The sequence below is a fragment of the Manis pentadactyla genome, chromosome 8 (genome assembly GCF_030020395.1).
Source record: "Manis pentadactyla isolate mManPen7 chromosome 8, mManPen7.hap1, whole genome shotgun sequence".
NCBI classification, from domain to species: domain Eukaryota; kingdom Metazoa; phylum Chordata; class Mammalia; order Pholidota; family Manidae; genus Manis; species Manis pentadactyla.
Window position 1 is genome coordinate 22370379 of NC_080026.1, and position 15718 is coordinate 22386096.

At 35.9% G+C, this 15718-nt stretch overlaps 1 protein-coding gene across 3 annotated transcripts in view; it reads right to left on the reverse strand.

Moving 5' to 3' along the window:
• MBD5 (methyl-CpG binding domain protein 5) overlaps positions 1 to 15718 on the reverse strand; it is a 243384-nt gene that overhangs the window by 41380 nt on the left and 186286 nt on the right. For all 3 annotated transcript variants that reach the window (XM_036928337.2, XM_036928336.2, XM_036928338.2), the window contains 3 exons: positions 10462 to 10564; positions 9198 to 9378; positions 2753 to 4888 (listed from right to left, as the gene is read on the reverse strand). In XM_036928337.2, coding sequence (XP_036784232.2) covers positions 2753 to 4888; positions 9198 to 9378; positions 10462 to 10564 — 2420 coding nt within the window. The remainder of the gene's footprint in view (positions 1 to 2752; positions 4889 to 9197; positions 9379 to 10461; positions 10565 to 15718) is intronic.

Here is a 15718-nt window from a genome sequence, read left to right on the forward strand (position 1 = left end):
TATGATATCAGAATCCAAAGAGAGAAGACAAAAATAACTGAATTTGTCTTAAAGGCCATCAAAAGTTAATAAATGTGGCTTCTAACATGAAACAATGTGCTTTAATTCAGTGTCTGCAGGATATTTTTAAAGACTTTGAAAGTGAAAGTTTTTGACCACTTAGGCAGCTGGGAAGAAAATGGATTTTGGAATCAGATGAACCTGAGTACAAATCCTACCTCAGTTATGCCTGATCTCGGATAGATATCCAAGTTCTCTGAGCCTAATTTAGTTAACTGTAAGATGCGGACAATAATACCCAATTCTTTGGAAAACTGCACAAGTTAGGAATAATACAGGTAAATCACTTGGCATGTAATAGGTAATCAGTGATAGCTATAAGCAACATTTTATGAGTAAAATGTGTTTTCCTTCTAATGTCTTTCTGGTATGCTAGGAATACCTAGCAAAGTTTACATGGACAGCTGTGACTGTCATCTGCTGTCTTACTCTGAATGCCCAGCCTTGGTGCTTATTTGATGGATGCATAAATACCACCATAAATACATATTTAGACTAAGCAATTATAACAACAGTACATTCAGTTGACACAGTTCACTGTGTTTGTAAAAGAAACATGGCATTAGTGACCTCTTCAATATTTAGCTTATCAAAAGAGTTACATCAGTTAGGAATCTACCCATTTTCAAACCAGCTGCACAAGAGATCTATGTACATTAATTACTATTTAATTTTATTAGGTTCAGTATTTTAAAAATTCTTACTGACCTAGATTTCTATCAAATATGTTTTCAGTTAGCTTACACATGATTGGCCATATCCATATCAGTACTAGACATGTATTCTTGTCCCTTTTAGCTATTTGCATGCTAATATTTTTCTTACATTAATAAATTTTCAACATGTGTGTTTTGACACTCCCAGCACTGCCAATCCAGATTCAATATTTTACAGCGATGCATGGAACAAAAAATACATGTCCAACACTATATAAAATAAGTCTAACCTTGACAATCAGAAAAGACAAGAATATAAATATATGTTGGTCTTTTTCATTACAGATGAATCAAAATACATCATTAATAAAATATATACACTTTGCAATATGAACTTAGACCTGAAACAAAGTAGTTGAGGTAAGGGCTATCAAAATTTAAGATATAATACAGTGAGACTAACAATGTCTCATCTAAATGATTGAAGGTATGCTTAATAAATATGGTACATTTTAAAATAGTTATTGACTTGATGTAACTTTAATCTGCTAAGTGCATAAGATTAATTTTCACTTGTGTGGAATTATCTAAAAAGGAACATGAATTAATGAAAAGTTGGAAGCCCCTTTGAAATAAGTATCCTGTTAAACACATAAAAAATAGTTTCATGAGATTCCTTAGACTAAGAATATTCAGAAGGCACTAATCATCTCAATTATCTTTTCCACCTTATATTCTTTTTAACACAAAAGGCCAATGAACAGTTCTTCATTAAATACTGACATCAAAACAAAACATAACACAAGTTGTGAAGGATGGAAGGTGTAAGTTCTCCCCCAGGAAAGAGAACACTTGATTTTACAGCACCAACAAAGGCATGTAGTTTATAATGCTTTCCCAGCATGGTGGTATAATACAGTCGATACATATCTACATGATAGCTTATTTTAAAAGCCTTAGCAGTTTTCTCATTTCCAGTAGCAACCTGGTTTTTAAAGTCTGCTGTTTTCATATCTGAATAGTATTGTCTTTGCAATCATCTTTTATCTCCTCCCTGACATTTCCCACAAATCTCTCAAATGATTAGTGTTGCATTTTACGTATTCTTTCTAAAATTTTCAAGGTCAAATTCTCTGATGTCTCAGTGGATTTATGTCTTCAGTGCTTTCTTACATTTCTTTATAACAATTTCTGAGAACTCTATTGCACAAAATACAGTTCTTTCTAATGTGTCCACTTTTAAATAAATTTGTCCCCTTCATTGATAGTGGATGAAGAGACACAATAAATTTGGGTTCAAAACCTTACAGTCAATGCTAAAAATAATGTTTTAATTCTATAAGAAAATTGTAAAACAATTTCAAGATAAAAAATTCTGGAAATCAGGTTTTCAAGCCTTTTTTTATTAGAAAACTTAAATTATTACCTTTTCTTAAAAAGGAAGTAGCCAATATCCACCTTTGAATTTTCTCAAACAAATAGTAAGGAAGGATAGCAAACTAGGATAAGAAAACACATTAGAAGATAGCTTTCTACTTCATACAACTTCTAGAGACCTTTTCCTATCCATTTGCCTATTTCTGGTCAGCAGCAAGAACAAAAAAATCCATTTATTTTTGCTTTTTTGTTTTTTCAAGATGAGCTTCATTTACTTGAACACAAACAAAAGCTAGGGGAAACGGCTTTTATATTGGCATAGGCCAAGCACATGTTTCATGAACCAGGAAACCCTGCCTTCTATGGCTGCTTTTGTAGTTTTGAGTCTGATGGTGAGATAACCAAATGAAAGTCAAACAAAATTCAAAATGACACAGATTGACAACAAATAACGGAAACACATGGACTCCCCTTAGCTATTTTTTCTAGTAGACAAATCCCTAGCATTCTGTAAATAAAATCATAAATACTAAAGAAATGATGAGAATTTCACAATGGGGAAAGGATCATTTCTTATCATAATAAATATTTTGGTACAAATTATAAAAAACATAGAAAAGTTTAGTACCTTTGGGTACTTTTTTCTAATAAAACCATACCTGCTTCAGAACTTGTTTGATTATAGCTGCTAACAATGCTGTTTGGTATCCCTGGTGTGGAGGACGTTGAGATTCTTGACTGAGGTGTATTGGGATGTAATGAGTTTCCTAAAGCCACGCCCGACTGACTGAGCATCCCACAGTTCCCGCTAGCCTGAATCTGGTTTATTAAACCCGCAAGATGGTGGTTGGGGACTGGACTGTTACTGTGAACAAAGTTAGTGTTTGCATTGTGGCAGTGCACGGCTTCCCCTCTCAACGGTATGTTCTGTGTCAGTGAATTCTGAAGCACACTGGAGCTCACACTGGGATCGGTAAAATGCAGCTGGTTAGCAGAGCAAGGCAAAGCAGTATTTGAGCCCCCACAACCCGGGGTACTATTGCTACTCAAGTGAGAGCTTTGACAACTCATAGACTGTAGTAACTGAGACATTGAACTGATGGGAAATGGACCCTGACCCTGCTTCCTCAGCAGGTCGGGTCCAGGCTTAGGAACGGCAGAGCTATCCATCTGAGACTGTCTGAGCAAGCTCAACACTGTGGTAGGTGGCTGTTTTCTCTTCCGCAATGAGTCTTTTTGCTGAGACATCAGCTTATCTCTGAGTGCCGCGCGACCGCTCTGCCCTTCCCCTGGTGGGAGAAGCATGTTGGCAGCAGGCGGGAACATGGTGTTTAAAGTGCTATGTCCTTCAGTGTTGCCACTGCCAGCAACAGCTCCGGAATTGCTACTGCCGCTACAGTTGTTACCAGCAAGTTTGTTTTGATTTGCTAGCTGTGCTTTGGCTGCTGCTGAGAGTAAACTACTTGCTGGAAAGGAGGCAGCATTGTGCTGGTTCAAGATCTGATTTAAAGGCATTCCCAGCAAACCAGGCTGACTCTTTACAGGACCACTTCCGGCAGATGCAGTAGGAAAAGCTGCACTGCTTGGGGTACTTAGTACATTACTCATTCCAGCAATTAATGTGTTAGGGATATCCTTGTACTGATGATGTCCATCGGACTTAGTAGAAGGGCTTGATGGCATTGATGGCCTTGGGGACCCTATTGTTGACCTTGGTGACCTGGGTGGAACCTTAATACCACTACAAGTAGCCTGGGGTCCTAGAGGTGGCATCATGAAATTTCCGTGATCTGATGATGTGGAAGATGAGCGTGATCTTTGGGGTGATGCTTCAATCCTTCCAATTCCAGTCCCCAACATGTGCACGGGGGATGTCACTGGAGAAGGGGACAGGGAGGTTGAAGCTGAATGCTGAACTCTTTGTACATGACTCCCATGATTCATGTGACCAGGTTTTATGGTTGGCAAAGGGAGATTACTTGGCAAAGGAACAACAGCAGGAGGCATGCTTACATTCATCACAGGTACCTGAGAGTGGACATTTGAATGGAAACTAGTTGGATTAATGATAACAGGGTTCTGATTCACCGGTTTACTAGGAATAGGGTCAAGAATGCCAAGTGGATCTTTCTCGGATGTTAATGGCTTTTTCTGAAGAGCACAAGAAGGTGGAGGAGGGGGAGGTGGGCCTTGGGGTGGTTTGTGGTGGAACATTGCTCGTGGTATTTCCATATTAGTTGAAAAATTACACATTGGTTTTTTCATTACTGGACTCTTTGTAGTCAAGGTTGGGGAGAGAGGTATATTAGTCCTTCCAGCCATTGCACAGGATGACTGTACAGGAGAACCATGTAGCATTACTGAAGGTGGAGAAAGAGGAGTCCTGTTCAGGTGAATAGGACTAGAATTGGGAGCTCCATGAAAACCAGGATTATTTCTTGTGAAGACATCAGGGCTTCCAAGTGGGTCAGTCCTTGGAGAGATCGAGCCATCTCCATATATCTGGGAACCTGATGATGCTGGGCTGGGCAGGCCTCCGTGGCCACCACGAAATGGAGATTTCTGTCCGTGTTCACTGCTGCCCAATCTCTGCCGGGGGTAGACAGGGTGGAGTTCTTGTTGCTGGCTTCCAGGCAGTTCTTGTACATAGAGCCTTCCCATGGCATTTGATGATCCAATCATTAACTTGAAAGGATTCTTACATTCAGGAATCACAGAATTTATAATTCCTTCATGAGACTTATTTCTTACAGATCTTGGAGTTGCTGCCCGTGAAGGTACTATGGGAGTTGCATCTGATGTGAAAGAGAAAAAAAATTCTGTTACTAGTCTCAGTTCTTTTGTATTGGGATAGAGGGAGGGAGGGGAAGGAAAGGAGGAAATGAGGAAGGGAGAGCATCTAGAAATAGAAATTTGCAAATAGAAGCTGTGACTCAATGCAATTAAAAAAAGTTCTGTACTCAACATTAAACATTGGGTGAAAAATGGAAATTATTCTCCCTCAGTTGACCAAAGGTTCTCAATAACTGCTCCTTATGCTTGTTTACCTCTCATCTGGTGAGAAACGATGGCGAACTGAATCAGTACAGACTGACATTAGCCATTCTAATAGTATTCACAATATGCAAAATTAAGATTGACCAGCTGGAAATGGCAATGTTGTATCTTGCTGGATTTGAATTCTTTAAGAGCACAGTTACAACAGAAAATTATAACCTGTGTGGCATAGTATTTTCTTGTGTGATTTAAATGAATTGCCATTTTCACCAGAAAAGTTGTTACCCTCTCAATATTTCTATTACCTTACTGACACTTCCTCAGAACAGCTACTCCAAGTCTTCCTTATCCAAACATTTTCATCGTGAGAGTAAAAGAGTTTTAATTTTTTGTGAATTAAGGTGAATGGCATTTGGAATCTGTTATATTGGGAGTGATAGCAACAGTAAGCACAGTGATACTGCAATCATGCTCAGCTTCATCAAGACTGTAACACTGCAATTTCTTTGCCCTTAATCAGTTATTATTGTAAAAAATAGCCTTAGCCAACCAGCTGAGGTAAAAGATAGCAATTCTTTTAGTAGTATAGAATTCCTATGCAAAATATGTAAAATCTGGTCAGAGTGCAGTACCAACTTCAATGCTGGGTTCCAACTGAGTGTTCTCTTTTTAGAGAGTGTGCACTGCTTCTTCCTTCCTGACTTTTTGCAATCCCTTCAGTTCTTTTGGAGATCAGACAGAATACAGGCAACAAAAGCAAGCTGGCTCATCGCATACAATTTTCATTCTATCATGTCAGAATTCTAGGTTTAAGGTTTTTAGTCCCTAAGGATGTTTATGATGTTGTGGCTTCTAAAACAGGGATGGCAAATAAAATTGATTTCACATGCCAGTTCCCATCAGCTGCTTAGAGCTATACTGAAAAGGATGCTTAAGCTCTAGCTGGGCTCCATGGGAAAATGCCAATGAGTCCATTACTGGTGCCGGGCATGAGAGTGGTACCATTCATACTATATATTGACCATTCCAATTCTGAGGCTTACAATATATTAGCGAGTATATCTGGATTCATTTGCAATCAGAGATGTATGTATTTACTTAAATGGATAATTGCACATTTAAGATAAATATACTCTTACATACAAGGTTGTATATAGGTTAAATAATAGCATAGCAATTTCTAAGGCAGTGGTTCTCAATCTGGGTGGGGTACACAGTTCTAGACAGGGTGCATTCCAGAAGTAAAAGAATGCAATGAACATATATATTTTTCTTGGGAAACATGGGTTTTCTGTTTCTAGCATGGTAGAGATAGAGTGATTTCTGGATATAATATATGAAAAGTTGAGAACCAGTGACAGAAGAGAACTGCAGCAGATAAATTCAACTGAACTTATTTTCTTATTAGAGAGAGATTTTCACAGTTTGTAATTAAAGAATATATGAAAAATATTTGGGGTACTGTGCTTAGCATATAGTGAGAACAGCTGTCTGTGTTAGTATCACTAGCATTATTTTGGAATGGACTGTGTCCTCTTTAGTAACAAAATCAGTGAGTTGTGCCTTTTCCTGGGTATTTATACAACGATTTACAGTTCAATGAGTAAAAGTATAGACATTGTCATTTTTACATTCAACAGAATTTAGAAAATAGCTGTGTTTGAGAGTATTTCTTCCATACCTGGGGAGAAATAGTTACCATCTTTAAAATAACAGGAATATTAACAAGACAAACATTGTTACCTTATAGTTAGGAACTAACAGTTTTATAAGAGTTGGCAAATGTAAACGCTATGCACTTGTCAAGTGCTTTCATGTATAATCAAGTAGACTTTTCAAAAGAATAAACAGAAACAAAATGTATGTTTATGTAAGTAAAACAAAGAGAGGTAAAAACTACTGTACGTCCTCTTCACTTATAATTATCTAAATCTCAGTCTTATAATGTACTTTAAAATTGGAAATTGAAATAAATGCAGTGATGGAAGCTAGTAAAAGAGCAGCAGTTAATCCCGTAAAGCATACCATTGTTAAAGGGGATGAAGATAAACCTTTTTTTACCTGTACTAGTTAAATATTTACTGCTCATTTCAACAGTGAAGCTTGTATGTATAGGGTATGACAAAGGACCAAGATCAAGATTCTGCTAGGGGCATAAAAAAGGCATCAAGGCCCACTCCGTAGAAGGAGGTGAAACTGATATAATGTGATGTGAGAATGGCAGTAGATATGAGCATGTGCAAACATTTGTGCAAGGGAATACACAAAAATGAAAACATAGTTACATCTAGGTGGCAGGATAATGGCAACTTTTAAATAATTTACTACTTTAAATTGTTGCAATATCTTTTCATTTAAACATGTAGCTCATTAAAAGAAAAATTCCCTAAAAGATTTTTTTCCTTACATTCATGAAGGAAATTTTTCTGATCATTCCTGCTGAAGTTTAAAGGTTAAAGGGATATTGAAGAGGAGCTCTTGCTAATAACTGCCAAGTTTGTCACTCCCTGCCCTCTTCACATGAATAAGTGTGAATCTTTAATTATGTGTACAATGTAAAATTGCTTCTCTTTGTATCTAAAGCTGTCAATAATTTGGCCCCAGTTTACTTATGCAGGTTTAATCTTCCACTCAAGTCAGTTTAGTTTCCACGTTATCCCTTAATTATGTTATACTCACTTTGGATAAGAATTTTCTTATTTCCCTCATATTTCTAAATCCTACCATTTCGCAAGATAGGCTCAAATCTGAATTTTACCATAAAGCCTTCTCTGATCACTACAGATTATAGATACAGTATTGGTTATCTTTCATAAACCAATACTTTGGTGTTCAGCTATATTTTATCTTGAATTACTGTTCAAGTGTTAAATTGATTATATTTTGGAAGGAGTTCATATTCTAGTCCTCATAAAAAAGAAGTTTCTCAGTTTCAAAGTATAATTACAGAAGTTACAAATTAATCATAAAGGGAAAGGTACCTTTGGAGTAACACTGGAGAAATCGGACGGACATAGCTTGACCCAAGCAGTTAAACTTAATGTTAGCAATATGGAATAAATTGACATCATGCTCCTCCTAATGAGTACATAACATTGCTTATGCAGTATTCCTACCAAACTGTGTTCAACCTGAGTATAAGTATGAGGAAGCAATCAAGCAAATTCAAACTGGGGAACATCCATAAAACTGGCCTGGATTCTGAAAACATCAATGTCATGAAAGATTTAAAAAGACTGGGGAATTGACATAGATTAAAGAAATCTAACAACTAATTGTAGTTGCCTAATCTTTGATGGCATCCTAAATTTTTAAAAAGACTGGAATTTTAAAAAACTGTAAGAAATTATCAGGACAATTGGAGAAGTTTGAAAATAAACTGCATATTAAATAATAATATTATATCAGTATTTAATTTTCTGAATGTGATAATTAGATTGTGGTTTATGTAGGAGAATGTCCACGTGTGTTGAAATATTTAAGGTAAGTTTTCACAGTATCTGCAACTTCTGCAACAAAATGCTAATTGGTGAATCTAGGTGAAGGGTACAGGGTACTCAGTGAACTATTCATGCAATTTTTCTGCAGCTTTCACATTTTTGAAAAACAAAAGCATGCACACGTGTTAAGGTGTTTGATGGAGGTATAAAAAGTTCTTGGGCAAGGTGTTTAATAAATAGCTATCAAATGCCTGAAAGAATAACACTGCTAGATCTTGACAATATTGCTATTTGCATTTTAGGACTTTATGCCAAACATTCCAGTCCTGTCTTAGGAAAAAGGCTACATTTGCTTCCTAAAAACCAATAGCACCTTCTCTTTTGTTAGTTCAGCTCTAGGTATTTGTATAGCATTTGTATGTGTTAATTACTCTGCTCCTTTAACTAGATGGTTTGGATAGGAAATTTTGGAAGACAACTTCATGGGAATTTTTCAGAACTAATTTGCTATTTGTAATAAAATGATAAAACATACACAACTTTAAAAGCATTGTGCATGTTTGAAAAGTGGACTCAGAGAATGCTTGGCAAATTGATTTCTAATGACTCCTTCTCTAGGACAGGAGTGGGGGAGAAAAATTCCTAAATCCTTCAGTATATTACATACTTGTTCCTCCTCCAGGACTGGTGAGCACCAGAGAAGGATGTGGGGCTTCCATGCTTTTATGAAGTGTAGCCACTGCAATGATTTTTCTTTTATGTATGCATAGCTTTGTGACATCTTCATCTGCCTTAACATCTTCTGCAGTTCTTTGTTTCACAGCAGCTCCAGGATCAAAGTTAAATACCTGGAAAAAGTACAGCCTTTGTTTAGAGTATGTCTGTAGAAACATTAGTTAAAAAGATACCCTGTTGAAAAATTTTTTTTTGCATAGACTGAAGCTGAGTATCTCAAATATCTGAATAAAACCTTCTGTAGTTTTTAAATTTAAGAAAAACAACTTTATTCATAATACAATAAATACTTCTGCCCAACTCATGACTTTTAGTGGCAAAGAAAATAATGCAAATTATCTCGATTCTAATAGAGCCACCATCAATATATGGAAAGTATAATATTTGATAATGTCCTCAATTTTAGATACTTCTTGATGCTGTAACAGTACAAAAACAGATGAAGTAGAATGAAAAACCCTAGCTGACATTTCTATGGCTTACTTTTTCTTTGGCTTTATTTTATTACTATATTAATATTACTTTTTCACTGATTTAAAAAATCTATTATTCTATTTTTTAAAAAATCTTATTGATTGTGTATATACTTACAAGTTGTTTCAAAATGCTTTTTTGGGGGAAATAAGGTGACACACAATAAAGGAAAAAGTTGTCTATTAATCTTTAGTTCTAAAATTAGCACTATAATTAAGATATTCAGAGAACAATGACTTGTTTCTACAGTAAATAACATTTTACCATTTACAATGATTTAACTTTTTACCTTGCAAAACAGTAAAACAGTTTCACTTATGGCTAGGAAGGTTCAGCTTTGTGAATTTATAAGTATTTGTGCAGTTATATCAACACCAGTGCTAAAAATAACATTGCAGGGTGAACAGTGACAGTAGGGAAAGAAAATATCATACTGTTAAATAGTGAGCATGGATATAGGCTTAATAAAAAGGTGCAAAGGAGGTTTTGATAAAATATTTAATGTGAATGTACGTTTGTTACCTTTGATAATGATTCTTGGACTTGAACTATTTTCCGCAATCTTTAAGCATTCCAAAATGCAAAGGATCTCTAGTTAGATAAAGGCTTTCAAATGCATATATATTGGAGAAGTAATATAAAATGAAATGGCAAATGAGAAAAGCACATATATGGAGCACCAAAAAAATAAATGGCTGGTAGATCTATTGTGAAATGTTTACCTTGGGAAGAATAAGAGGACATTCCAGGCCACACTTGCATGTTCCGTCAGTAAGCAGGTATGTTTTAACCTGCTCCAAGCAAGATAACAAAGACCCACTGGGACTGTAAAAATAGTTAAAAAAAATTTAGGAAATAATTCTGACTGCACATATATGAAAAAAGGCACAATTTATAGTCTTACCATCCTCCAAAGGATATTTTCCTACTAAGAAAAAGCATTTTCTTTGTCAATATTATGTTAGCTACTAAATTATAGCCTTTAACACTATTACTCTTTCTTGAAAACCAAAATATTTATCAGAAAAATACAGATTTTCAGAGAAGTATTTCAAAGTATTTTGAAAACCAAGAGTAGACTAAGGATGGGAAAGATGTTTTTCTTCAGAAAGGGCAGAAGCAGGCAAGAAAGGAACAAGAAAAGTACTTGAAAGTAATCATTATCATTTTAAACTAGAAGATCTACTTTTAAAGCCATTTGAGGAAAAACTAAAGTTTAGGAACACATTGGAGGTCAAACCACAAAGTCATTAAGTCTACAAAAGTTGGAGCTAACAAGCTCTTTTTAATCTTGAAGTCTAGAACCAAGTTGTCCCTGTAAAAACAGGTTTCTCTCTTTCCCTCATCCATGTGTTTCTTTGAAGATAGAACAGTATGCCCCAACTCAAATTCTACTGAAGAGCCAAAACATACTGCCAAGGAGAGAGATAAGCCAAGCAGAGCTGACGATGGGAAATTCTTGAGGAAATAGGGTTCCTAAGTAGGAGAAAGGTGCCTTTCAGTTCTTCTGGCTGGTAACTGGGTAGTGCTTTCAATGTTAATGATTTTGGGGTCACAAAAGTCAGTGTGATATATGAATACATATCAAGTTCAAGTCTAAAGATTCAGTACTAATTCAGATGACAAGTCTTTAATTTTCTTAGTTCGAGGGTTAGTTTAAAATGGGCACTGCGCATTTTAGGGCTTTTGTTATTAATATATTGATTTTACAGTTTAAAAGCATATAACATATTCAAAATTATTATATTATTTATGACTATTAAGCAAAACCACTTACGCGTTCTGATCTGACAACATTTATTCAGAAATAATACTCTCCATTTTGTATACAAAGCATTACACTAGTAGGGGTAAACTATTCTGCTTCTATAAAAACACAGGCAATAATTTTGTACCTATAAATAAATCAGCTTTAAAATGCAATTCATATTTTATTTATGGACAGTCAAATAAGTAAACTTATGCATATAGAAAATCTCAAAATCCTCAATTTTGTCAACTCATTCATTTGCTTAGGCTAACAATTTTTTTTTAAATCATAGGTAAAGAATAACAATTCCCAGCTCTGAGTTCCACTCCAGTGGTAGGGGCAACAAGATGTTTTTGGAAGTCTAGTAATTTTGATAAAACAAAATCACCAAATAGTTATCATGCGAAGAATTCATTAATTTTGTGAAAAGGAACTGCCTTGCATTTTACAGTTAAAGAAAGTGTATAGACTGAATCCTAGAGGAATTTAATTATAGAATTAGACCTGAAGACAAGAATTCCTGAATTCTCTTACAGGACTCCACTCTAGACACTTTATTTTATTTTATTTTTTTTGTGAGGGCATCTCTCATATTTATTGATCAAATGCTTGTTAACAACAATTAAATTCTGTATAGGGGAGTCAATGCTCAATGCACGATCATTAATCCACCCCAAGCCTAATTTTCGTCAGTCTCCAATCTTCTGAGGCATAACAAACAAGTTCTTACATGGAGAACAAATTCTTACATAATGAATAAGTTACATAGTGAACAGTACAAGGGCAGTCATCACAGAAACTTTCGGTTTTGCTCACGCATTATGAACTATAAACAGTCAGTTCAAATATGAATATTCATTTGATTTTCATACTTGATTTATATGTGGATACCACATTTCTCTCTTTATTATTATTATTTTTAATAAAATGCTGAAGTGGTAGGTAGATACAAGATAAAGGTAGAAAACATAGTTTAGTGTTGTAAGAGAGCAAATGTAGATGATCAGGTGTGTGCCTGTAGACTATGTGTTAATCCAAGCTAGACAAGGGCAATAAAACATCCACGTATGCAGAAGATTCCTCTCAGAACGGGGGGGTGAGGTTCTAAGCCTCACCTCTGTTGATCCCTAATTTCTCACCTGATGACCCCCTTGCGACTGTGCCTGTCTTAGGTTGTTCCTCCCTTGAGGAATCTTACCCGTCTCTGGCTAACCAGTCATCTTCCGGGGCCATACAGGGAAATGTAGAGTTGGTAAGTGAGAGAGAAGCCTTATTGTTTGAAATGGTTAGCTTTTTATTTCTTTGCATATTTATGCCCTGTAGCTTCTATGCCCAACTAGACACTTTAAAAACAATTTCTCTCATCACTCAGTTGGGTTCTTTCTTTTAGTTGTAGCTCTTTAATTAACTTTTGGGAGTAATAATTAACATAAAAAATAGTTTTAAGTCTTACAGTAGAGATAAAGCTTAGAAGATTAGAAGCAGGTGGTAAATTTAATGTGCAGCCTCAATGCCACCCTGAGGCAAGAACAGCTGGAGACTAACTTAAAAATTACAAGCAAACTACACATTGAGAAGGGAGCTAAAAAAGGAATGCTGCTTCCTATGTATGTTCAAGTAATAAACAGTTATATGCAAACAAATCAAAGCCATGCTGGTGTAATTTATTTGAAGGTATTTTACCTTATCTGGCAGAATTAGTTTCCAAAATAATTCTTAGTGTACAGATGTGAATTTGGAGAACTCATACTAACTCACAGTAACAAATAGTAAGTCTACTCAGACTTGGAAAATCATAAACAAGATAACTGATGATTCCTAGAATCAACTTGATTTAACAAGTCTCAGTAATGTGAAAAGCTGATTGACCTTTCAACTGGGATGAAAATGAAGTAAAATAAATAAATAAACAAATAAAATCACCAAGGTTTTAGGATCTTTGCTATACAAGGTGAATATATATTTGTTCCTAACAGACTAGAACAACTGTATGTGAACAGTAACATTGATATCTTGCCTTATCATATTTATTACAACATACTTCTGGCAGTTTTTTAACAGCATTGGCAATAGGAACACTTTCAGCAGGTTATCCCCTGTGTCCTAGTCAATCATACCTACCATGGTATGAACTCCACATTCTCTGCTTTCTTATCCCTTCACAATAATTAATTAGAGCACATTTTAAATATTACAGAAACAAAAACCTTGCATGTAAAAGAATTTCAATTGGTAATTAAGTTTACCTCAAGAAACATCTTATACAAAACAAACTTAGGATAGAATTTGAGCTGACTTTTGAATTGCTATAGCATGAAATTATATTTATATAATGGAAAACACCTCATTCATATAAATATATCTTGATACAAATGGACAATTTCTTTGAAGTTGGGATACAAATAACCACATTGAAAGTAATAATATTAATGTAACAATGCAATGTGATATCTCTTGAAAAAAATTAAGTCTATTTCTAATGGCTTTTATTATATCACAGAGAAAGACTTATGTTATACTTACCTTTCATTTACTTACTTATAAACTATAAGGAACACAGGTACAATTATTTAATAATAAGACTAAAATTTGGTCAAGGGTTCAAGATGTCATTGTAGGAAGATCCTGAGCTCACCTAATCCCAGAGACACAACAAATCTACAACTACATATGGAATAATTCTCTCTGAAGGGGACCTAGAAACTGGATGAATAGAGCCTCCAATATCAGGGACAGAGATGGCTTAGAAAAGGCAGAGCTACAGTGTTGATAAGGAAAAATCCACACCTCAGGCACAGTGTTCCATAGTCATGAGGGATCTCAATTGTATAGAAGTTTGCTCGGAGGACAGGAGATTCAAGCTTCTCATCAGGCACCACAACCCCTAGATTCTGCATGGGTGAGATGAGCTCCCCAAACACCTGGCTTTGGTAATCAACAGAAAATACCTATAGAAAAGCTATATAATTGTAGAAAGGGAAACTGACTCTTGAAGGGCTTGCATAGTCTCACTCAACTTGGAAACCAGTGCAAAATGCCAGATTAAAAAGTGCATAGACCATAGATGAAGGAGACCAACTCACTAATCTCAGAGCACCTGCTGGAGACACAGTAGGCAGCTGGGCCTGACCCCAGGATCTGAGACACTGGCAGTGGCTATTTTTGCTACCTTGTTCTGCTGTGCTGGTGGGTGGTACTGCTTGAACTGGTACTGGTGGGTGCCATTTTGGAGTCCTCTATCTAGACTGCTACTGCTAGAGGGTGTGCTCTGCTAAGAGCCCAGCAAAACCCTGCCCCTCAGTTGGGCCTTGCAGCTGACAGGATGATAACTTGTCCACTAGTGAACTGCAGCAGTCACAGTTGTGCCACAAAAGAAAGGGACATGCAGTCCACACAAGGAACATCCCTAGAGAACCTGGCTCTGGTGGGCAGAAAGGATAGCATTTCTGGGCTCCTAGGACATCTCCTACATAAGGCCACTCCTTCAAATTTGGGAGACATAGCTAAGCTATACGCAGAAATAAACACAGGTAGTTAGGCAAAATGAGGAGACAGAGGAATATGTTCCAAATGAATGAACTAGACAAAACCTCAGGAAAAGAACTAAATGAAACAGTGATTAGCAATCTACCTGGCAAAGAGTTCAAAGTAATGGTTGTAAAGTTACTCACTCACTGAACTTGGGAGAAGAATGGAAACACAGTGAGAACTTCAACAAGGAGTTAGAAAATATAAGACAGCATCAGTCAGAGCTGATGACAGAATAATAGAAATGAAAAGTACACAAAAGTGAATAAACCAACAGCAGATTAGGTGATACAAAAGAATAGATCAGTTATCTGGAAGACAGGGTAATGGAAATCATCCAAACTGAAGAGAAAAAAAATTAGAAGAAAATGACGATAGTCTCAGGGACCTCTAGGACAACATCAAGTATACTAACAATTGCATTACAGGGAGCCTAGAAAAAGAAGGGACACTAAGGGTCAGAAAGCTTATTTGGCAAAATAATAGTGGAAAACTTCCCTAACTTGGGGAAGAAAACAGATATCCAAGTCCAGGAAGTACAGGGAATCCCATATAAGATGAACTGAAAGAGATCAACACCAAGATACATTATATAATTAAAAGTAAAAACTTAAAGATTGAGGAGATCAATTAGTTATGTATAAGGGAACTCTCATAAGACTATTGGCTGATTTTTCATCAGAAACATAGCAAATCAGAGG